This window comes from Dictyostelium discoideum (assembly GCF_000004695.1).
Source record: "Dictyostelium discoideum AX4 chromosome 5 chromosome, whole genome shotgun sequence".
NCBI classification, from domain to species: Eukaryota; Evosea; class Eumycetozoa; order Dictyosteliales; family Dictyosteliaceae; genus Dictyostelium; species Dictyostelium discoideum.
The window spans coordinates 2,595,880-2,619,711 of record NC_007091.3 but is presented as its reverse complement, the minus strand read 5'-3'; the positions used below and the strand labels follow the sequence as shown (position 1 = coordinate 2,619,711).

Sequence of the window (23,832 nt, the reverse complement as noted above, 5' to 3'; positions counted from 1 at the left end):
AATAATAATAATAGTAAAAAAGAATATATGATTAAAAAAGAATTAAAGAAATTATTAGTAAAACAATCAGGATCAGAATTATTATTTTATGATTATTTAATAGAGTATGATGAACTTTTAGATGATTTACCATTAATGTCAACTCTATCATTTCAAGCAATGATTTATAAATATATAACGATTTCATTCAATTTAAATGGTTTAAAATTTTTAATTGATAATAATAAATCTTTATATATGGTTGGTAATTACCTTTTAGGTGATATTAGAAATAATTTTAAGAAATCAAAGTCAAATATTAGAAATGAAGATAACAAATTAATAATAAAAAAGTTTTGTGCTTGTAATAATGGTTATAGATTAATTGAATTTTTAAAAGTTTCAAAAAGTTATAATTTATCAATTATAAATGATATTAATTGGAGTTTAATAATTGATAAATGTGAAATTAGTATATTAAATTCAATTTTATCATTAGAGATATCAGATTTAAAAAAGAATTTATTATTAAAAAATCAAAGATTTAAAAATTTCTCAAATTTTAAATGGTATTTTGAAAATTTATTAATTAAATCAATTGATTTCTCAAAGATTATTGAATATTATAATTATAATAAATTACCACCATTCTCTTCAAAATCTGATATAGATTTCATAATTAATAATAAATTATTATTAATTGATAAAATTGGTTTAAATTTATTCTTAAATTTACAATCTTCAAAAACAATTGAATTAAATCATTATTTTTATAATCAATTTTCAAAATTTTTAATAATACCACCATCATCAACTAATAATAATAATAATAATAATAATAATAATAATAATAATAATAATAATAATAATAATAATAATAATAATAATAATAATGAACATATATTAAAATTTAAAATTTATCAAAATTCAATTAATAATGCAATTAGAGATGGTGATATAAAAACATTGAAAGAAATTGATTCATTAAATTTAAATTTCTCAATAATAGATAATGATAAAGATGAAGATGATAATGATAATAATAATGATAATAATTTATTAAAAGAATTACCAAATGGTGATATTGGTATAACATTATTTAAATATATGGTTAAAAGTAATTTCATTAGTTTTAAAAATAAAAAATCAAATTTTAAATTAAATTTTATATTTGAAATGATTATTAAAAATTTAGATAATGAAAGATTTAAAAGGATAATTTCAAAATTAGATTTCAATAAAATTGATAATATTAATTTATTATTATTGTTTATTAGCTTATTAAGTAAACCAAAAGCTTGGGAAATTGCATTACACCTTTTATTACAAATTAAATCAGTCTCTAGACTTGATTCAAAATTAAAATTAAAATTTAAAGAATCATTCAATAAATTACATCATTCTGATCAATTAAATGTTAATATTAATAATGTATCAATAGTTAATGATAATGATCATAATCCAATAATAGTATTTAAATTAATTAAACAATTATCAAATTTATTCACAATTAATAATTTTAAAAACTTATCAAATTCATCATCAATTAAAAAAGTTTTTCAAATAACTTTTAATTTTTTATTTAATATTTATTTAAAATCAATTTCAAATAATAATAATAATAATAATAATAATAATAATAATAATAATAATAATAATAATAATAATAATAATAATAATAATAATAATAATAATAATAATAATAATAATAATAATAATAATTATAATTATAATAATTTAGAATTAAAAGAACCAATTAAATTAGTAAAAGAAGTGATTTCAATATTAAAGGAATGTTCAATTAGTATACCACATGGATTTTATCAAATTTTATATTATATTCATATAAAATCACCAAAATTATCAAGTTTTATATTATTAAAAGATTCAGTTGGATTTATATTGGATGGTTTAACAGGTGTTCCATCATCAAATTGGTCACCTTATTTCAATCCTTTTAATTCTTTCTCTTTTGATATTATCATTAATAGTAGTTTTGAAGAATTATTCTTTAAAATTAAAAATGATATGGATTTAGCAAATCATCATAATGCTGCTGATCATTTAGGTATTCAAAATCAACAACTATTAAATAATTCAAATCAATCAAATTTTTAGTATGTATATTATGATTGTTTTTATTTTTATTTTTATTCTCCCATTAATTAACTTTTTTTTTTTTATTTTTTTTTTAAAAAAAAATAGTGATGATATTATATTTTTATCAGCATCAAATAAAAGTGATGTAATATTTAAATTATTTGAAAATAATATAAATTTATCAACATTTAATAATAATAATGATATCGATAAACCACCATTTGAATTTATTAGAATATTAAAATTAGATTTATTTGAAAGAATTATTAAATTGGAAAATGTATTATCAGAATTAAATTGGATATTCGAATCTGCAATGATTTTCAATAGATTGGATATTTTAGAATATATAACAGTAAATGTTTTAGATTATAAAGAAAGAATAACTTCATTTCAAACTCAATATATATTTTTTGAAAAGAATTATTTTGATATTATTAAATTTTTATTAAATAATGATCATTTTAAAAAGTTATTATTATTTCCAAATCAAAAACATCATCATCATCATCATCGACAACAAAAACACCAACAAAGACACCAACTTAATGTGAAATTTAAATTATTTAAAAATGAAGGGGAAAAAGAAGAGGAACAAGAAGAAGGATTAGAAGAAGAACTTGAACTTGATGAAGATATGATTATGGATGGAAAAGAAGAAAAAGAAGATTTAGTTTTAAATAATTTTTTTAATTGTTGTTTTTCAAAAGGATATATTGATTTAACTGAATTATTATTTGAACATTTTCCAAAGAAATTATCAATATCAATTTCAAATTTAAAACATGCAATTGACAATAGTTGTTATAATATTTTAAATTACTATTATCATCACCAGAATAATGATAGATTGGCTTTGGAATTAAAATCTTTTTTAAAAAATGTTTTAATAAAATAAATCAGGTTCTCTTTCAGATACTCATTATCAGTAGTTGAACGGCGTTATTATTTGATGATGATAATGATTGATAATCGGTAATTTCACAGTCAACAATTAAAATTTTTACAGGAGTACCAATGCAATTTGTAATGACCAATGATGGTGATAATCTTGGTAATTTCACAGTCAAAACTCATTTTGCAAAATTCTTTTCAACATATTACAGTTGTGGAGATCTTGGTCATCATTATTTCGACATTGCTGTAGCTGATATTAACAAAAACAAGGTTGCAAATTTCACAGTTGACATTAATTTAGAAGCTCTCGAAGGTAGTTATGTTTCAACCAAAACTGATTCTTTAGTTGTTCAGCCAGGTTATGCTGTTGGTAATCCAATTTGTAATCAAGGTAGTTATTCTCTAATGTTTTTTGCTTCAATTTTAATTCCAATTTATAAATCAGAATAAAAAAATAAAATTATCAGAATATAAAAACCAATTTATATTCTTATCAAATTATTGAAAATTAAAAATAAATCCTTAAAAAAAAATTGTTGGATGGTGAAAAGAAAATGATCCCCAATAATAAACTAGTAGTAAATAGTTGAGTTTTTATTTATTATTTATTTTTTATATATTTTTTCTAAAAATGATTTAAATGAAAAGGAAATTCTATGGGTTTGTAAAGTTCCACTGCCATGATGAACATTGAAACCCACAACATTGCATTCTACTAATGAATCATGTTAGCACCAGTATCAATATTATTGATTATTTGAAGTGAGTTGTGTAGTTTGGCCTAATCATAAACCAGGTACACAAAGTTTATCAGTGAAGGAGACTTTTGGATGATTGATTGTGTTGTTGGTTGAGATGAATCGAAAAGATTACCTTAGTAGCTGATAGAGGTGTTGAACTATTACAACTATATATTATTATTGTTGTTGTTGTTGTTTTTAGTAGAGGTGATGAAATGATGACTCAACAATATTTCAAAAAAAGAATTAAATTAACAAATAATTGAATATTCAAATTATAAATCTTTATTTGATTGTTTATATTCCAAACACTAAACACTTCAAAAAAGGATTTATAAATTTCAATCAAAAATAATCTGGTAATTTAATTCTTTTTGAAGTATTGTTGCTTCATCTTTTGAACTAAAATTAATCTAATTTTTTGTTATATAATTATTAAAAATATATATTTTATAAAAATATTTTTAATAATTATATAACAAATAATAATACCTAGGGTTTGAATTTTTGAATTTTGGAAAAAAAAAAAAAGGAAATTAAAAAAAAAAAGGATTGAAAAGTGTTAAAAAATAATAATAATAATAAAAAACATAAGTTTAGATCTAATATAAAAGTGTTGTAAATCATTTATATTTAATTTTTTTTAAAAAAAAATAATAAAATTTAATTTGTATTAATCCTTTTTCAAATGAACCAATATTTAAAAAATAAAAAAAAAAAATCTTTGTGATACTCTAATTATTTTCAATTTTATTTTAATTATTTATTTTTTTAAATCTATTATCAAAAAAATTATATATTTTTTTTTTTTTTTTTTTTTTGGTGTTTTGAAGATATTTTTATTTTTTTTGATAAACAGTTTTTTAAATTTAAGATTGGCATTTTTTGGTGTTTTGAAGAAATTTTTATTTTTTTTGATAAACAGTTTTTTAAATTTTTTTTTCTTTTTTTTTTTTTTTTTTTTATTATAAAGATTCACACTTTCGCCAATTAAAACACAAACCCTAAAAAATGCAATGAGTGAAAGATAACACTCCATTTTGACACCTGTGTTGGTGTTGACTTGAACAAAGATCTAAACCATGGGTTAAAAAAATAAAATAAAAATAATAGACTTTAAAAAAAAAAATATAAATACTTTAAAACTTTTTTTTTTTTTCATTCTCAAAAATAAATTAAATAACTTTTAAAACAAAAAATTTAAATAAATAAAATAAAAAAATTAAAAATAAAAAAATGATAAATATTGAAGATATTTCAAAATCTTCAAATCAAAGTGAAGAAAAACAATTAAAAAGTACAAGTTCAAAAACAAAATACCCATTCGCAGCAAAAAGTTTATTCAAAGGTTCAAATAATATTACACCATATTATTTATCAACCAGTAATACATTCCAATGTGTAGCATCTGAGTCAATTCAAACATGGCTTCTTTCAGATGATGGTCATATCTTTACATCCAGTGGTAATTTTGTTTTAGATGTTTCATCAGGTGGTTATTTTGTTGAATTAGTACAACTTAATTCAAATTCAAAAACTCAAATTTGGACAATTGATACAACAAATAATAAAATTCAAAACCAAGGTAATGGTAAATACCTTGATATCGACAATTTGAATATTTGTGTTGCACCTTTAAATGGAAACGCAACTCAAAAATGGACAACTTTTAGAAGAGCACCAATTCCAACTGGTAATTGGGGTTACTTTCAAAGCAAAAAATTGGATTCCAATAATAATTATTGGGGTCTAAGTGTATTAAATAATAGTACATCATATAATACTAGTGTAGTAATGAATAAAGTTCAAGCAAAATCAATAGGTCAAATTTGGCAAATGACAAACGATGGTCACATTTTATCACGTTTGGATGGTAATTTAGTATTAGATATTGGTCCATCAATTAATGGTAGTAAAACAAACTATTATTTAAATACCAATGTTTACAAAGCAAATGATCTAATGCAACAATGGGGTATCAACGAAAATAATCAAATTTTCAATCAATATTATCCAAATTTATGTATTGGATTCGTTGGCGAACTTGGAGTTGATTCAACTGTTAATTGTGTATTAGCTCAACCAACTAGTGCTGGTAATATTAATTTCCAATGGATTGCAAATCCAACCTATTCATTAAACCAAATTGTTAGTGAAGTACCAGAACCATTTCCAGCTTACACAAGTGGTGATTTATTAGCATCATACCAATACCTTAGTAATATTGCAACAAATGGTTATACTGATGACATTAGATCACTTTATACAAGTATTAATGTTAGTTTAGAAATTTTCTATGTTAATGTCACCAATGCAACTTGTCCATCATCAATTCATTCAACTGAAGATTTTTCAAATGTTCAAAATCAAATCAAAAATGAACTCACCTACGCAATCAATGTCCGTTTAGTATTTGATAACTATTCCGATTTTTATAGTAAATTATTTAGTCAAGGTAGTACAAATTTAACAAACTTGGCAAATTTAATTAATGTTGATATGTCATCTGACCAAGTTGTTAATGGAGATTACACCGATGCAATTACCAGTGTTTTTTATGCAATTATTTCAGAGATACCAATTGGTGGTTCAATAATTGCAAACATTGGTGAGTCAGCAGTAGAATTTGGTGAATTAGATGCTGAAAGTAATGATTCAGGCCCATCAACCTATCAAGTTACATTAAGTAAACTCTATGATCATTTAAATGAAAATTATGAAAATGAAATGGCAAATGCTCAAAGTATGAAAAATACCATTTTACAAGATTGGGGCATGATGAGTAAAACCTTTGCATTATGTTTCTTACCAACCAATAATCCATCCTCACTCAATATCAATGGATTAGACTTTCAAAAAATTTCTACCATAGCTTCTATAGCTTACCAAACTGCAATGATTCAAATGTTATTACCAACTAATTATCAAATTTACTTTACACCAGCTGGTTACTATGCACCAGTTTCAAGTGATGATTACTCTTATACTGATAGTACTGGAACCTATATTATGGCGGAAATCGATAACTGTAACTCCCATCCTCCAAAAGCTTTAACCGATAAGTTATGGAATAATGGAGTTTCAAAACAAGAAGTTTTCACATCTTCCTATGGTTGGAATTTAGCTACCTCTGTGACCTATTACAATATGGTCGGTAAATATAGTGGAATGTTTAAATTATCTTTCCCAACTGTAAAGAATTTTACATCAGTACCAATGCAATTCGTAATGACCAATGGAAGTGATAGAGTTGGTACTTTCAATGTTAAAACTCATTTTGCTGGATTAGCCTCAACATATTACTATTCAGGTGCTCTTGGTCATCATTATTACGATATTGCTGTAATTGATATTAACGGTAACAAGGTTGCAAATTTCACAGTTGACAATAATTTGGAAGCTCTTGAAGGTAGTTATGTTTCAATTAAAACTAATTCATTAGTTGTTCAACCAGGCTATGTTGTTGGTAATCCAACTTGTAATCAAGGTAGTTTTTCTCAAGGATTTGCTGCTTCAATTTTAATTCCAATTTATAAATCAAATTAAAAAAATCGATTTTAAAATCATTAAAATTCAAATTTTTAAAAAAAAAAAAAATAAAAATTAAATATTTTATCCACTCGCAAATTAAATTTTTTTTCTTAAATTTTTTTTTATATCTATTTATTTAAATTTTTCAATGAATCTCAAAAAAAATATATTATTGAGTTGATAAAACAAAAATCCAATGAGGTGAATCTGGACGATTCCATTCGACAATGAGATTAGCACGTTCCTCTGGTTTAGTAGAACCATCTTAAGGAAGATAACCCCATTCTTTGAGAGAGAAATACTCTTCCATAAAATTGATAACCTCTATCATTTGAGTGAAAATGAGTACACGATGTTTGGAGGCTTGCATCTTTGTAAGAATTAGATCCATAGTATCAAATTTACCACTACTTCTAATTAAATCTTCATTGATATCCCATTCTTCTTTAAAGAGATATGGATGATTAATACACACATCGAATTTCTAATATAAAAAAATTCAAAATAATTAAAATTCAAAAAAAATTAAACTATAAAAAAAAAATATATTTATTTATTTTTCAATAATATTCAATATTTATTTAATTATTATTGTAATGAAACACCACTTGATAAACCTGTTGAATGGTTGTTGATGCTTTGTTGTTGTTGTTGTTGTTGTTGTTGTTGTTGTTGTTGTTGTTGTCGTTGTTGTTGTTGTTGATGTTGTTGTTGTTGTTGTTGCATTATTTACCAAGTATAAATCCTTTTGAATTGAATTAATAGTCTCATTGCTCCACGATAATTTGCAGTAGAAGTGGCGATTGACTATAATCAGAATCCTAAATTTTTTGTCTTGAAATAGGTGGTGGTGTTGTTGCTTGTGTTTCTGTTACAAATAAATTTGTTATAATTAGAACAAAGGAAATTACCACCAATATCAATAGCCTTGAGAAGGTGGATCACTAGTTCTACATAATTGATGAATGGAATAACAAGTATGAGTACGGGTATACCCAGAACGACTAACAGAATCAACGGCGGAACAAACTTTTTGTTTTAGTTTACATATTGGACAACCATAGCCGAACTCTGGTGGATTTTTAAAGATATCAAACAATGGATGTCTTGCAGGGTATACGTTGATACAACTGAAGTGACTTGGATACGATCAGGTTTCTCCAAACAAATTCAATGATAGATTGCGATGTTTAAAATTTATTCTTCATTTAAACCATATGGTTGAAAAGATTGTTACAGATTTACCACCTGTGATAACAATGGATTGCATCAATCAACTTCAGAGCATAGATTTCATGAATTCTCTGGCTTGTTGAGATATTTTCTCATTTTCTCTTTCAGAGATACCATTTACTGGCAAGAGTAGTCAATATCTTGTTGGGTTTTTACTTTATATAGAATTGTATAAAAGTATCTTAACTCGGTTGGTTTTTCTAACTTTGTACTTAATACATTATCAATATACCATTGATGTCTTTCAAAATCATTCATCTCTATACGATTTGAATTTAGGAAGAATTGAATTAGATAATTTTCAATCTCTTTGAAAATGATTGTCAATACATTTAAATCACAATTCATGACAGTTGAATTGGAAACAAATAATTAAATTACAAATATTTTTTTTTACTATTTAATATTTTTTTTTTTCATTATTATATACAATTTAATTTCAATAAACTAAAATTAATTGTTTATTTTGTAATGGTTTTTTGTAGTAGTATCCAATTTTCTTTAGGGTATGAAAAAGCAATTGCTTCATTCTATCCACCTCCAGGCGATTTGCACCCCACTACTCATAATATTTGGGCATGTAATAGTGTTATTAACCAAAACGGTGGATATGGTCCACTTGAATGCAATAACGCCGGTATCTATGCAATTTTCTCGACTGCCAATGAAATCATCGACGGTAATGAATACATGCTTCCACTATATTATATCGGAAGATCCACTATTGATGTTCGGGACAGAATTGCTGATCACAGTAGACGTAACCATGTTGAACGTGATTTCATTGTGTGCTATATGCGTTTCCCCGGATTGAATGATAAAGGAACCAGTAACCAAGTAACACCTGTTGAACAAGCTCTACTCCACCAATTCAAAACTCAATTCAACTCATGGGACAATCTTGGTTTTGAACCAGAATTTGATACTGCTTACCCTGATGAAAATGGTTTGGGATGGGATAGATATCCTTGCATCTTTTTATAATATGGATATCAATGCTCCATCTTTTAATATTGAAAAAGAGCCAGGTTTTGTATGGGATGGTCAAACTAATCAACATACCAAACATTTCGTCGAATCATCTTTAAAAGCTGATCAATCTCAAATATTTCCAGAGGGTATACCATTCAGAACTGGTGAAGTGGCCATAGAAGGCAGTGATTTCTGTAATAGAACTGAAGAGGATTATACTTTTCATTCGCAAGGCTACTACCTAAGAATATCAAATGCTTTCGCATCAAGAAATAAGAATTCAAATCAAAATCAAAATCAAAATCAAAATCAAAATCAGAATCAAAATCCACATTCAAACTTTCAGGTTTCGGATGATCAATTAATTGCTATAGATGTTGGTATTGCAGGGGTGCTATTGTTGCTGGCGCCGGTGCAGCAGCAGCTGGTGCAGCAGCCGGTGCTGAGGGTGGTGCCGCAGGAGTTGCTTCCAGAGCTGGTGGTTCTATTTCTCGTACTGCTAATGGTGTTGGTAACTCTATACGTAGCAGAGCTACTCGTTATGCTAATCAAGGTTACAATTCCATGAGAAATGGTGCACAAAAAGCTGGTAATGGTGCACGTAATTATGCTAATGAAGGTTACAATTCCATGAGAAATGGTGTACAAAAAGCTGGCAACGGTGCTCGTAATTATGCTCAACAAGGTTATCAAGCATGGAGAGAAGGTGTCAATGAGATTGGTGATGATATCGCCAATACTGCACATGATGTAGGTGATGGTATCGCCAATACTGCACGTGAAGTAGGTGATGGAATTAGAATCACTGCAGAGGAGGGATATGAACTCATTAAAGATGGAGCTGAAGAAACTTGGGTGAAGAAATATTAAAGGTTATCTTTTAATTCAAAACCATTGTTAAAAAACATTTTAATGATTTCCTTTATGAAATCAATACAAAAATTCTTTAAAATAAAAACTTTAATCTTTTTTAAAATATTCTTTCAATGAAACCCATCTATTGGTTTGGATTGTTTTTTTCTTTTCTTTTTATTTTTTTATAATTTAATATTACTTTATTGAAGGCCATTAGATTTTTTGTTGGAATAGTTTTCAATAGATAACGGTATGGATGTGATCATTAGATAGAAAACTATTAAATAAGCCAAAGAAAAATTCAACGATTTCCAATGATTGTTTAAAGATTTCTAATTAGAAACTATTATTATCCATAGATTTTCTATTTAAAAATCTTTAGAAGATAACCATTATAAAGAAAACAAAACTAAAATTTTCAACGATTTTCTATAGAATTCCTAAGTAGCTAATGGACTTTCTAATGACTATTAATATAAAATCATTAGAAAGTGATCATTTGATAGAAACAAAAATGTAATGAATCAAAGAAAATTTATAATGATTTTTTTAAAAAAGAATTCAAAACCATTGTCTTAAAATAAAAAATTCTCAATTATTAAATATAAACATGTATAAATCATTAGGTTTATTTTTAAAAAAAAACGATGGGTGCCCGTCAAAAAAAAGAAATTGAAGCAGATCCTGAAACGGTCAAATTAATTAAAATTAAAAAAGCACAACAAAGAATGGCTGAACAAGAAGAAAGAAGAAGGTTGATGCAAGAAGAAAGTGAAAGAAGACGATTGCAAAGACTTAGAGAAAAACAAGAGCCAATTAGAACCTTTGCAACTGCACAAGAACTCAAAAAAATAAGTGATGGCAAAAAAAAAAAAAACTGCTTCCTGGGTGTTTCTATTTTTATTTTCCAAAAAAAAAAAACACCACACCCACGGTGTTTTTTCTATTTTTTTTTTTTTTTAAAAATAATAATTTAATTTTTTTTAAACATTTTTTACTAACATTAAAAATAAAAAAATTATCACACAAACATATATATTTATAATTACAACTTAAATAATGGAAGAAAGAGCTACTAATAAGTGCCCACATTCAAATTTATCCATTGAAGAAGCTGAGGAAAATAAGAGTAAATACATGTGGCTATTAACAGATCCAGATGAATTCCCCGAGTTTGAACCTTGTGTATGTACAACTGACTGTAAAGTAAAAATGGTAAAAATAATTGACATTATCCTTTATAATCATTATAAATTCTCAAGAGGTTACTTTGAAGATTGTAAAATGGTATTTGGTCATGGAGTGAAGGGTTTGAGCCTCTACGAATATACCAATTTTATTAAAAAAAATCGTTTTAAAGAAAGAACCGAATTATTAACAAATCTTCAGTATATAGATGGAAAAGTTGTTAGATTATGTGATGTGCCAAAAGAAAATGAAGAAAAAAACAAATAAAACCATCAACTATTTTTGTTTTTATTTTAAATAAAATAAATAATATTAATAAATAATAATTAAAATAATTGAAATCTAGTTATCTTAATTTTTATTTTCTTTTTTTTTCTTTTCTTTAATCATTTTTATTTTGAATAATGATCCGAAACCAAGAGACAACCAAAGGCAGCAAAACCAACACCCATATAGAAATCAACGCTTCCAATTTCACTTGTATAAATAAAGTAAGCACCAAGAGCGGCAACACCAATACTACCCATACCACCTAGTAAGGCACCTGAAACAGAACGAAGATCGGCAAATGTAGACATTTTTTTTTTCTTTTTTTTATTTAATTTAAATATATTTTTATTTTTTTATTTTTTTTTTTATTTTTTTTTTTATAGTATTATTTAGAATTTAGTTTTATTAATTCAAATAATCTTGAATATTAAAATATTGCTCTTGATTCGATGGGTAATAAAAACTAAGATTTGAGTGTGAACTTTGAAGAGATTGAGTTGGAGTATTTGATGGTGTGGGAATTGAGTTTGGATTTTCATTAAAGAAAATGTCATTGAACAGGTCATCATTGCTTTTGTATTCTCTATCGATACAGCATTTTATTGGTTTTTCAAGTCTTGATAAAACTTGGCTAACACAATGAGATCGAATTTTATCGGTTAATTTGGAAACATAGTCTATAGATAAACTACCGACTTCAAAGGTTCTACCTCTTTGGTTAATTTGTTCCATACACCTATCTTTGGGTGGTATGACTTTTAATATGGTTACTTCAGCATTTTCGAAATTAATATTCGAAATCATTTGATAGTAAAACGTTAGACAATTTGAATAGGTTTGATTGTTTATGATTTTCAAATCATTAGCAGTTTGTAAAAATACAACTCCATACAAAACCGATGTATCGATGAAGATTTGGTACAAGGAACTAAAAAATGGGAAAAAGCAAGAGAGAAGTATTCTTTAACTGGAAGTAGATTAGCTGCTGCCATTGGAATTGATCCATACACTTCACAACATGATTTAAAATTAATATTGGCTAAAAAGAAAACACCATTCTTTAGTGACTACTGTAAAAAGGCAATGGAACATGGTAAAAGCCAAGAACCAATAGCAAGAGAATTTTATTTTAATGAGTTGGAGACTTCAATTATCGAAAAAGGTATCTTTCCATTGCCAGGTGACAAAAGAATTGGATGTTCTCCTGATGGGGTAATTTATACAACAGTACCTGGTAAAGATGGAGTTTTACAGGTGAAGGAGTTATTGAAATACCATCCAAAAAAGGTTTTCCTTTTTTTCATTGTATTCGTTATTAATCATATTGTAAAAAAAATAATAAAAAAATAAAAAAAATAGAAATAGAAATGAAAATAGAAATAAAATAACAATCTGTTTTTGCTGAAAATAGTGAAAAAGGTATTTCAATTGATAAGAGAGGAAATTATAAAAATAATTTCAAAGATTTATTTTAGACATTCCCGTGGTAAAAGAGATTTATGTCTATTAGATGATGCTTTAAAATCAATTGAGGAAGCGATTTCAATTGAAAGTAATGAAAATTATAAAAAAGAGTATCAACAAGATAAAGAGAAAATAGAGAAAAGATAAAGAAAACTCAAGAAGAGGAGGAACAATTTAATGCTAAAATGAAAAAGGATGAGAAACAATTTCAACAATTTCCAAATAAAGGAAGAACTGTGCAAGCCAATACTGATTTGCCAAAGGGTAGTACTGTATTTAGATGTGCGCCATTCGCTTCATCAATTGAAGATTCTGATAAATTGGCAACTGAAAAGTATTGTGGTTTCTGTTTACAGAGAATTCCGAAATCTGATAGTAAAGAATGTCTTTGTAAAAATTGTAAGCTTTATTCAGTTTGTAAATCATGTAGATCGATAAATGAAAGTGCTGTGGAACCATTTCAGATTATCATAAAGAGGTTTGTGGTTTTTATAAAATTTTAAGTACTTTTCATTTAGGTTCAGATACACGTGATATGAGGTTATTGTTAAGAATCATTGCAAACATCGCAAATGGTAAACAAGGAATGCAAACTCCAAGTAACCCAACTGTTTATTGTGGAAAGCAGTCAATTGAAAGATAATATAGTTGATGATTATCAGGATTTCATGGGTTTAACGAGTACATTGGATAAAGTTGATAAAGAACATATGACAAAATTTAAACGTGGTGTAACTTCAATAAGTAGTTTAATATCATCAGTACGTGGTGTTGGATACTTAAAAAACACTATTACAATCCATGAAATATTGGAATGCTTTTCCTCAGTTTTGACAAATGCTCATCAATTTTCCTATGCTACAAGTAAAGAGATTGGTAGAGGTGTTTGTCCAACTGGTTATTTCAATCATTCTTGTATGCCAAATACGACATGGTCATTGGATGATCAAGGTATGTTACTATTTTCAACGTCCTCAAATGTTAAAAAAGGTGATGAACTATCTCTTGGATATTTGGCAAATGAATACCCTTTAAAAAATCGTAGACGAGAATTATTGGATGGTTACTATTTCTTTTGTCAATGTCCACTTTGTGAATTTCAAAGTAACCTATCTGGTTATCTTTGTGAAAAATGTAAAGAACCATTACTAAATGACTCAATAGTATATCATGAACCAAGTTTAACAAATCCATTAGATACTGGTATTGGTTTAGTTTGTTCAAAATATTCACATTCAAGAACTGTTGAAATTAAAGATATGTCAGTTAAAGAAAAGTCACTTCCTGATAATTCGATCAACTTGAAGATAAACTTGGTAAAGTAATGGATATAGATTCACCAGATAATCAAGATGAACGTACATTTAATAAGATTAAACATTTAAGAAAAATGATCGATTTTAGACAACAATCGGTTGAATTTAAAAAGATGTTCTCCTCTGAACAACTTTCAAATATTCTTCAAAAAGGTGTACCCAAACATATTCAATCAGTATTTAATTGTGATGCATCTGATAATGAAGAACTACAACAAATCGTTGAAATCTCTGAACGTAGTATTAAATCTTTACCATTGATTAATGGCGAACCAATTGATTTTTACCCTTTATCTGATAGAAACTATTATGAATATTTCAAACAATTAAAAAATTCAAAAATTTCATCACCTGAAGAATTACAAAGAATTAAAGATAAAATTTTATCTTTAATTAATCCAACAATTTATAATTCATTTAAAGATAAAATTGATAAAAGATTATTAATTTAAAAAAAAAATAAAAAAAAAATAAAAAAAAAATAAAAAAAAATAAAAAATGGAAACCATGTGACACACTTTTTTTTGGATTTATTTTGGTATAACTAGATAACTAGATATATTGTAGAAAAATTTATTTAATTTTTAAAATAATTATTTTGAATTAAATAATTATAATCTGTTGGTTTATATTTTTTTAATAATTTTTTAATTTCATTTTCATTTATACCTTGATTAAATAAATAATTTAAATTTTTATAATCACAAAATTCTAACCATTTTAAACTATCAATTTTTGCAATTTCTAAAGGTATTTTTGATTTAAATCTTTTACAAAAATTTACAATAATTTCAATTAATTTAATATTACGATTAAGTACTAATTTATAAAGTATTTTACTAAAATCATAATTAATTAATTTGTTTTTAAAATTATTAAAAATAAAATTAATAATTAATAAATTATTAAATTTAAATGAATAATATAAATTATTAATATTAATTATATCATTTAAATTATTTTTTGTTAATGTTGTTGTTGTTGTTGATGTTGTTGTTGCTGTTGTTAATTCATTTGATGATTGATAATCTGATGTTGTTGTAATTTCAGATAATAAAAATTCTAATAAATTTAATTTACCAGTTTTAAAAATAAATCTTGTTATTAATTTTATAGGAAAAATATTAAATTTTATCAATTTAATACAATTTTCGAAATTTAAATATTGAAAACAATAATTAATTATTTTAAAATCAATGATCTCTTGAATTTTATTGAAATTATTATTTGAAAATTTTAATTTAATCATTGAAAATAATTCAAATAATAAATCAATTTCACCAAATATTAAAAGGAATAAAATATCATCATTTAATTTTGAAAATGATGATTGTGATTCTAATGGTGATAATGATGGTGATGATGATGGCAATGGTAATGATAAATATTCATTTGTTTTAATTAAATTTGATAATAAATTTTTATAATTTAAAGTTTGAATTAATTGATATGGAAATTCACTTTCATTTAAAACTCTATGAAATTTTGTAGTTGTACCAGTTGATAGAATTTCTAAATATTCATAATCTAAAATAAAATCAACTCTTGATAAAATATAATAACCAAGTTTAAATGACTTTGTATGAAAATAATAAACGGTTTTATAAAGATCAATAAAGATTTTAATATTATTATCAAAGAATAATTTATCAATTCTTTCAATATCTTTTAATTGTAAACCATAAATTTGTAAATATAAATTATATAAATGATTGAAAAAAGTGTAATAAATCCTCTTTGATAATAATGATTTTAATTGATTTTGAAATTTAATTATTATCAATTCAATGAATGAATAAACTTGATCAACAGAGTAATTATAAATTTGTTTAATTGATCTTCCATTTGTTACTCTTTTTTCAATTTCACTATAACCATCACCTTGATCACCACTATCGCCATCATTAAAGAATGAATAATTAATTAGTGGTATGTATTCTGGACTATTGTCCTTTTGATTTTCTTCATCTTTTATAAATTTAAATTTTATATTACCATCACTATCACCATCTTCTCTTCCTTCTTCTTTAAATAGATTTATATTTAATTGGTTTAATATAAAATTTGAATCAATTAAATTATCTTCATTAATTATTAAATTAATTGAAAATAATAATGAACCATATGGATCATGATTAAAATTTAAATTTAAATTTTTAATTTCATTTGTTGTTGTTTGAAATCTTTTAAATAAATTATAAACTAATTCATTAAAACCACGATTTGATAAAATTTGATAATTATTTTCGTTTGTTAAAAATGAAAATGTATTAATTATTGATTCATTTTTAAAATTTTCTAATTTTGGTAAAAATAAATTATCCTTTTTAAATGAATAAGATGTTGATGAATTAAAAAAAGATGAAATTAATTTTTGTTGTTTTTCAAGTTCTAATTCTTTATCTTGTTGTTTTTTTAATTTTGAACTTTCAATTATTAGTGATGATGTTATTGGTATTGGTGTATTTATAAAATTAAATTTTAAATTTAATAATGAAATTTTTTTAAAAGTTTCTAAATCACCAATTGACAAAGAATTTATAAAAGATTGAAAATAAATTTTATTTCTATCAAATAGTAAATCTTTAAGATTTAATTGAATTGCTTTCGATTCGAAATAAATTGCTAAATCTAATTGATCTAAAAATGAATAAAATGTTAAAGTATCCAATTCATACCGATAGAAATCATAATTATTTAAAATGTAGTCAACATCTTGCTCGGTTTTTAATTTATATAGAATTCTATTAAAGTATCTAAATTGAATTGGTGTTTCTAACATTGAACGTAATACATTATCAATATACCATTGATGTCTTTTAAAATCATTCATCTCTCTACAACTTGTACTAAGAAAGAATTTAATTGGATAATTTTCAATCTCTTTGAAAATGATTGTCAATATATTTAAATCACAATTCATGATGAAAAATTCGGTTAAACTTTTCCAATCTTTAATTAATTTTGAAGTGATTAAAGATTTCTTTGAGTAATAAAATCTGAGAAATTCAATTAACCTATTTTGATTTCTTAATATATATTCACTTGAATTTTTATAATCTGTAAATGATCTTCTTGGTGAATCTTTAAAGAAATTACTATGAATATTGTTATACTTTTTCAAGAGGTATTGTAATCCTTTAACACTAAATACCGTTATAGTATATTGATAAACTATTAAATCACTATCAACCACACCATCAATTAAATCATCATACTCTAATAAATAATTGAAATATAATAATTCAGATTTTGTTTCAATTAATAATAATTTCATTAATTGTTGAGTTGATAATTCATTCAATTCATCTTGCTGTTTTTCAATTGATTTAGCTGTAAACATTAATTTTGTATGACATAATTTATAAATTACACTTAAATAAAATATTAAACCTTCTCTATCATTATTTTTAAAAACTTTTAATATTTCATTATCATCAAGTATTGATTGTTCATCTGGTATTTCAACTAAATTATTATTTAACATTTTATATTTTAATTCTATTGATTCAATTTTAAATAAATCATTAAATTTAATTTTAATTAATTTAATTTCTTTAATTTTTGAATTATTATTATTATTTTTATTATTATTATTTTTTTTATTTTTATTATTATTATTATTATTATTATTATTATTATTATTATTATTATTATTATTATTATTATTATTATTATTATTATTATTATTATTATTATTATTATTATTATTATTATTTTGAAATTTAAAAAAAATTAAATCATTTAAAATAAAAGGTATTATAGTTGAACTATTAGGATTTAAAAAAATTGATTTTAATATTACTGATTTTAAATCATTATTAAGAGTTGTTATTTTTTCATTTAATATAATTTTTATGATTTCAAGATTTGAATTTTTAAATGAAAATTCAAAAGTTGATGGTAAAATTGGATATTTGAATTCATTTAAAAATAATTTTAATAGTTTAGGTTTATTATATTTAATTGAAAAATAAACTGGATCTATTAAATGAATAATTTCTTTTTCTCTTTTTTTAAATAATAACTCTATTATATTTATATCATTAAATTTATTATTATTATTATTATTATTATTATTATGATTATTATTATTATTATTATTATTATTATTATTATTATTATTATTATTATTATTATTATTATTATTATTATTATTATTATTATTATTATTATTATTTTCATTTTCTTTTTTATTTTCATTTTCAAATTTTTTAATTAATAAATCAATTGATTTAATTGTAATATTAATTTCTTGATCACTAATAAGTTTATCATGTAATATTTGTTTTGTTTTTTGTATTCTTTCAACAATCCATTCTAATGATGTAATATCTTTAAATTTTATTCTATTTCCCATATAGTATTTATTGACATCTTCATATTCAATGATTTCTTCCTCCATTTGAATAATTATATTTTTGAAAATATATTTATTATGAAATACCTTCCAAAAAAGGTTTTCATTTTTTTCATTGTACTCGTTATTAATCATATTGTAAAAAAATAGAAATAAAAATAAAAATAGATAAAAATAAAAATAAATTTATTTTTAGTAAAAAAAAAAAGTAATAATAAAAATAAAAAAAATTAAAAAAATTAAAATAAAAAAAAAAAAACAATATGCGTGAATAACGTTCTTTTTTCGTGATTTTTTTTTTTTTTATTTTTTACTTTTTTTTTTTATTTTTTTTTTTTTCAAAGTTTTTTTTTTTTTTTTTTCCTTTCAACAAAAAGAAAAAAAAAAAAAAAAAATATTTCATTCACAACTAACAACAAATTGTAAGTTATAAATAGTATTATTATTTATGTGTATATTTATTTTTTTTGTTTTTGGAATGATGATTGACAACCGCCCCAGTCTGCAATCTTAATGATGATTCGGATTTACAAGACACGCCAGTTTTGCTTCTGACCATACAACATTAATAAATACATTTTATACCCATTATTATATTATTTAACTGGGTTGTTTATTTAAAAAAATATAAAAGTAATATATTAATATAATTTTGTTTATTAATTTTCTAGATTTATTTAGGTTACTTTGAGTCTTTTTTTCAGTTTCTTTTATTATCTTTGAGGTGTTCTTTCAATTCTTGGTCCTTTCTTTTGCTTTTTCTTGTAAGTTTCAAACACTTTTTAAAAAAGAAACTATTTTATTGTTTAGATGATGATTTCTTTCCCCGTCCGACACGACTGTGATTGACAAGATAAGATTTAATTTTTAATTAAGCCAAAAACTCTGATCCAAAACAATAAAATGGTGTTTTTTTTAAAAAAAAACTAAAAAAAAATACATATAAATTGATTACTAATTTTTCTATTTCATTTTAACAGGTATTTTATTCTTTAAAAAAAAACTAAAACAACAATAAAATATGATTTTGATTAATATTTACCAAATAAAAAAAATTATCGGTTTTTCTCATTTTATTATTATTTCATTTTTTTTTAATTTTATTATTTACTTTTTTTATAATTTAATTATCGTTTTTTTTTTATAATTTTATTATCGTTTTTTTTTTTTTTCTCATTTAATTATTTGCTTTTTTTTCTAAATTTTTTTTTTTTTTTTTTTTTTTTTTTTAAATTGATAAATAAAATTTTTTTTTTTTATTTATTTATTTATTTATTTATCTTGGTAATATAAACCATAATTATAAAAATCAACAACATCAGTTGTAATTGAAGTAGTTTTATAATTATTAATAAGATCAACAGTTGTAATAGTATAAGACATTTTTGAAGTTGGTTTTGATAATAAGATTAAATATTGATGAAGTTGATCTAAATAGCATAATGGAATACCATCAATATTTGAACCATAACTATTATCTAAAGATAAGATGACACTACTTGATGCAGTGTAACCAGTGGCAGATAAACCAACTGATAATAAATTAACGGTTGAATTTGTGCCTGTAACATTTGCAACTTCAACCATATAGAGTGGACTTTCTTTTTGATTTCCAACGGTTGAATAGAAAAGATAAACATTGGATTCAACTGATTTGGTAAGATCTGTGCCTGGCTCGAATGAATATTCATCAATGCATATACCATCTGAATGATTGAATGGTTGATAAACTAGAATTTGTCTTTGGGTGCTTGTTGGGTTAATATAATTTATGTACATTAAACCTTGAGTGTAATCATAACATTGGGTTAAACTATTTTCATAGGCCTCGCTAACTTGATATTGAGTTATATTATAATAAAAGAACATATTGTTACCGACATAATTGAAACCGAGTGTTAATAATGCTTGAGTTTTCTTTGACCAACCAACACTAAGGTATTCACTACGTGCATCGTCTTGACCTATTGGATGTGGATTATAGTCTACAAGGGCTGGATGGGTTTCATAGAAATCTGCGTTCATCCATGAAGCTGATGAATCACCTTGTCCTAAATCAGAGATACCACCGTCTTGGAATTCATCTGGATCCGTTTCATATTTAAATTGATAATCAAACCAATTAACACCATCATATCCAGTAACACCCAACATTTTACCATAGGCTGTATATCTAGTGTAAAGGGTAATATTTAATGAACCATCCTCTAAATCAACTCTATTAAATTTAAATAATGTATCTCTACTTGGGTCGTTACTAAAAAATGATAATAAAATTGGCATTGAATCATCACCTGATGATGATTGTGATGATATAACATTAATTAAAATTGTAAATAAAATTAATATTGATAATGATTTAATTATATTCATTTTTTTTTAGTTTAAAAATGTTTACTATAAAAAATAAAATAGTTTTTTTTTTTTTTTTTTTTTTTGTGTATAAAAAACAACTGTTTTTTTTTTTTAAGATATTTTTTGGAATTCCAAACCGTGAAAAAAAAAAAAAATCAAATTGCGTCATTTGATTCTTTTTGCACAAGGCTTAAAATATCTTAAATTTCATTTTTTTTTTTTTTTTTTTAAATTAGATAATGCAATTGTTCTCATTTTAATTAGAGTTTTTAATTCTCATAAATTAATTTTTTATAAAGCTTTTATTTTATTTTATTTTTTTTTGTTCTAAATTAGTTGAATTTTGATTATATTATAGTTGTATTAAATTTTTGTTTTTAAAATAAGGGCTACTATTTTATAATTAAACCTATTTCGCTTTTATTCAAATTAGTGTCATAATATCTCAAATAATAATTTTATTAAAATCAGCAAACATAAAAATATAAAATAATTATTTATTAATAATTATGTCACTCATTTAAATTAATATAAATATTGAAAATAATTAACTTTTCTTTATATATTGTGATTTAAATTAAAGCTATATAAGCTATTAGTGTAATAAATAAATATATAAATATAAAAGGGATTGTTAAATTTCAAAATAAAGATTAGATAATAAAATTAAGATAAAATAAAATATTATAAAAGTTATAATAAATATAAAAATAAATTAAAATATAAAATAAATAAAGTACTTTAGACCACTTTAATTATAATTTTCAACCTTATATTGAATTGAGTTATTTTTTTTTTTTTTTTTTTTTTTTTTTTTTTGAATTGGATAACGCAATTATTATTTGCTTCTCCTTGAGATGCTAGATCTCATTTTATTTTTTTTTTTTTTTTACAGGGTCTTTTTGATTAAAACATCTTTTTTGTCCAAACTTTTTTCTAAATCTTTTTTTATTTTATCGTCTGGTTCGTGATTGATGTTTATGACGTATTTGAATTGTTTTTTTTTTAATTGAGTTTTATCCACAATTTCGCTTATTTTTTGTAGGCATTTGTGTTGCTTAATATTTGTGGTGTTGTTTGTGATTTTCATTTTATTTTCTTTCTATTTTTTATATTTTTCTTTAAAAAGTTAAAAATCTGGAAATTTTCTGATTAACTTGGGTTCCCAGGTTTTTTTTTTTTTTTTTTTTTTTTTTTTTTTTTTTTTTTTTTTTTTTTTTTTTTATTTATAGAAAGTACTGAGTGAATTATTGTATTTTTTGAGATGTTTAGGAAGTTCTATTGCGGGTGTTGATGATGATTTGTGACACCCCTTGTCCTGTTTTATCAATTGGTGCGTGGTGTGTTATTTTGTTTTTATATTGTTGATTTATTGAGTAAATTTTATTTGTTTTTATATTTGTTTCAGTTAGAAGTGCTGCGTCCAGCTTGTTGTTGTCTAAAACGGTGTTTATTATGCTGGCAGATTGGATGGTGTTGGATCCTTGGATGTTCCAAACACCTATTCTTATTGTGTTTTTCTTTATAGTTTTATTTGGGGTAGATTTTTATCTACCTTTTGAAGTTTCTGGTTTATTTTGTCTTCTAACTGATCTTTACTTTGTTCGTTGTGTTGTTGGTCTTGTGTGTTTGTGGGGTTTTTTGATTTATTGATTTGTTTTAGAATTTCCTTGTTGAAGTTGTCTATATCTTCATCCATTTTTGTTTTTATGCTTTTTTGTCCATATTCACCCAATTTTGGTTTGACTGGTGTTTTGTTGGTCTTGTTTGTTTTGTCTTGTTGTTTCTTTTTTGGTGTGTTTAACAATTTACTTGGTGAATCGATAATTTTCGATGGTGTACCATAGGTTGGGCTGAAACTCATGATATGTTTTATTGGAGAGGAGAAGAACCATTGATTTGAAGGGATTGAAAGTGGGAATTCTATTTTTCTTATTGCATCAGTGTTTGGGCTGGTGAAGTCGAAGATATCATTTGCCTCTCTAAGTTTTTCTTCCGTTGTTAGTCCCTTTGTTTCGCCGTGTTGTTTTATTGGTGTATTGTATGGAGATGGTGGTTCGATAGGTTTTTCTGATTTTGTTTTAATTTCTTGATTGTTTATCGATTGTGTATTGATCTCATTCTCTATTCTTGTTAGTTCATCTACGTTTTCTAGTGATGCTTCTATTACCTTTTGAGCTGTATCATCTAGGGCCATAAATGTTTTATCATTAGATGAGGATGTGATTGGTGGGATAATGATTGTTCTTTTTCCTTGTTTTGGTATTTGTTCTGATGTAGATTGTGGTTGTTGTTCATCTGATTGTTTTTTATTTTTGTTTTCTTCTTGATTTTCTGGTAATGAGGTTTGATCTCTCCATCCTTTGTTGGAGTGTCCAATTAATGTTAGATTGTCTAGTTCAATGATAGTGTCAAATTCTTCTACGACTCTTTTCACTGTTTTGATAATTAGAGTTTCGCCTTTAATTTCTAATTTAATTAGTTTACATCCTTCATTCGCTATTACCCATTCTATTTCTGTGAGTGATTTATACCAATCAAAATCTGTATACATATTTTTTGGTCTTATATT

At 23.9% G+C, this 23,832-nt stretch overlaps 12 protein-coding genes, 2 non-coding genes and 1 pseudogene across 14 annotated transcripts; 9 read left to right on the top strand and 6 right to left on the bottom strand.

The window, feature by feature from the left end:
* Positions 1-27: 27 nt before the first annotated feature.
* DDB_G0289309 (hypothetical protein) lies at positions 28-3,426 on the top strand (the record flags this gene model as incomplete). Its single annotated transcript, XM_631221.3, has 4 exons — positions 28-1,096; positions 1,175-2,096; positions 2,185-2,879; positions 3,089-3,426. 4 exons carry the CDS (start codon positions 28-30, stop codon positions 3,424-3,426), a joined length of 3,024 nt encoding a protein of 1,007 aa, XP_636313.3.
* Positions 3,427-4,952: 1,526 nt separating this feature from the next.
* On the top strand, positions 4,953-7,262 carry cupC (calcium up-regulated protein; the record flags this gene model as incomplete). The annotated part of the gene is made up of 1 exon (XM_631220.1): positions 4,953-7,262. One exon carries the CDS (start codon positions 4,953-4,955, stop codon positions 7,260-7,262), a length of 2,310 nt encoding a protein of 769 aa, XP_636312.1.
* Positions 7,263-7,416: 154 nt separating this feature from the next.
* DDB_G0289299 (hypothetical protein) lies at positions 7,417-7,973 on the bottom strand (the record flags this gene model as incomplete). The annotated part of the gene is made up of 3 exons (XM_631219.1): positions 7,417-7,491; positions 7,570-7,731; positions 7,851-7,973. 3 exons carry the CDS (start codon positions 7,971-7,973, stop codon positions 7,417-7,419), a joined length of 360 nt encoding a protein of 119 aa, XP_636311.1.
* Positions 7,974-8,166: 193 nt separating this feature from the next.
* DDB_G0289297 (hypothetical protein) lies at positions 8,167-8,828 on the bottom strand (the record flags this gene model as incomplete). Its single annotated transcript, XM_631218.1, has 2 exons — positions 8,167-8,377; positions 8,602-8,828. The coding sequence occupies 2 exons, from the start codon at positions 8,826-8,828 to the stop codon at positions 8,167-8,169; spliced, it is 438 nt and encodes a 145-aa protein (XP_636310.1).
* A 97-nt stretch (positions 8,829-8,925) lies between these two features.
* On the top strand, positions 8,926-10,322 carry DDB_G0289307 (annotated as a pseudogene; the record flags this gene model as incomplete).
* A 632-nt stretch (positions 10,323-10,954) lies between these two features.
* On the top strand, positions 10,955-11,284 carry DDB_G0295815 (hypothetical protein; the record flags this gene model as incomplete). Its single annotated transcript, XM_002649062.1, has 1 exon — positions 10,955-11,284. One exon carries the CDS (start codon positions 10,955-10,957, stop codon positions 11,282-11,284), a length of 330 nt encoding a protein of 109 aa, XP_002649108.1.
* Positions 11,285-11,366: 82 nt separating this feature from the next.
* DDB_G0295813 (hypothetical protein) lies at positions 11,367-11,762 on the top strand (the record flags this gene model as incomplete). Its single annotated transcript, XM_002649061.1, has 1 exon — positions 11,367-11,762. The coding sequence occupies one exon, from the start codon at positions 11,367-11,369 to the stop codon at positions 11,760-11,762; it is 396 nt and encodes a 131-aa protein (XP_002649107.1).
* Positions 11,763-11,887: 125 nt separating this feature from the next.
* On the bottom strand, positions 11,888-12,073 carry DDB_G0289295 (hypothetical protein; the record flags this gene model as incomplete). The annotated part of the gene is made up of 1 exon (XM_631215.1): positions 11,888-12,073. One exon carries the CDS (start codon positions 12,071-12,073, stop codon positions 11,888-11,890), a length of 186 nt encoding a protein of 61 aa, XP_636307.1.
* A 97-nt stretch (positions 12,074-12,170) lies between these two features.
* DDB_G0289293 (hypothetical protein) lies at positions 12,171-12,569 on the bottom strand (the record flags this gene model as incomplete). Its single annotated transcript, XM_631214.1, has 1 exon — positions 12,171-12,569. One exon carries the CDS (start codon positions 12,567-12,569, stop codon positions 12,171-12,173), a length of 399 nt encoding a protein of 132 aa, XP_636306.1.
* A 43-nt stretch (positions 12,570-12,612) lies between these two features.
* DDB_G0295759 (exonuclease, phage-type/RecB, C-terminal domain-containing protein) lies at positions 12,613-13,115 on the top strand (the record flags this gene model as incomplete). The annotated part of the gene is made up of 2 exons (XM_631213.2): positions 12,613-12,721; positions 12,748-13,115. The coding sequence occupies 2 exons, from the start codon at positions 12,613-12,615 to the stop codon at positions 13,113-13,115; spliced, it is 477 nt and encodes a 158-aa protein (XP_636305.2).
* A 299-nt stretch (positions 13,116-13,414) lies between these two features.
* Positions 13,415-14,997, top strand: DDB_G0289303 (SET domain-containing protein; the record flags this gene model as incomplete). Its single annotated transcript, XM_002649060.1, has 4 exons — positions 13,415-13,707; positions 13,734-13,828; positions 13,878-14,443; positions 14,602-14,997. 4 exons carry the CDS (start codon positions 13,415-13,417, stop codon positions 14,995-14,997), a joined length of 1,350 nt encoding a protein of 449 aa, XP_002649106.1.
* Positions 14,998-15,122: 125 nt separating this feature from the next.
* Positions 15,123-18,950, bottom strand: DDB_G0289287 (hypothetical protein; the record flags this gene model as incomplete). Its single annotated transcript, XM_631209.1, has 1 exon — positions 15,123-18,950. The coding sequence occupies one exon, from the start codon at positions 18,948-18,950 to the stop codon at positions 15,123-15,125; it is 3,828 nt and encodes a 1,275-aa protein (XP_636301.1).
* A 430-nt stretch (positions 18,951-19,380) lies between these two features.
* sno13 lies at positions 19,381-19,460 on the top strand. The gene has a single exon. It is a non-coding gene; the product is annotated as a C/D box snoRNA (small nucleolar RNA).
* Positions 19,461-19,712: 252 nt separating this feature from the next.
* Positions 19,713-19,795, top strand: sno2. The gene has a single exon. It is a non-coding gene; the product is annotated as a C/D box snoRNA (small nucleolar RNA).
* A 382-nt stretch (positions 19,796-20,177) lies between these two features.
* DDB_G0289285 (hypothetical protein) lies at positions 20,178-21,278 on the bottom strand (the record flags this gene model as incomplete). The annotated part of the gene is made up of 1 exon (XM_631208.1): positions 20,178-21,278. The coding sequence occupies one exon, from the start codon at positions 21,276-21,278 to the stop codon at positions 20,178-20,180; it is 1,101 nt and encodes a 366-aa protein (XP_636300.1).
* Between the last annotated feature and the right edge of the window lie 2,554 nt (positions 21,279-23,832).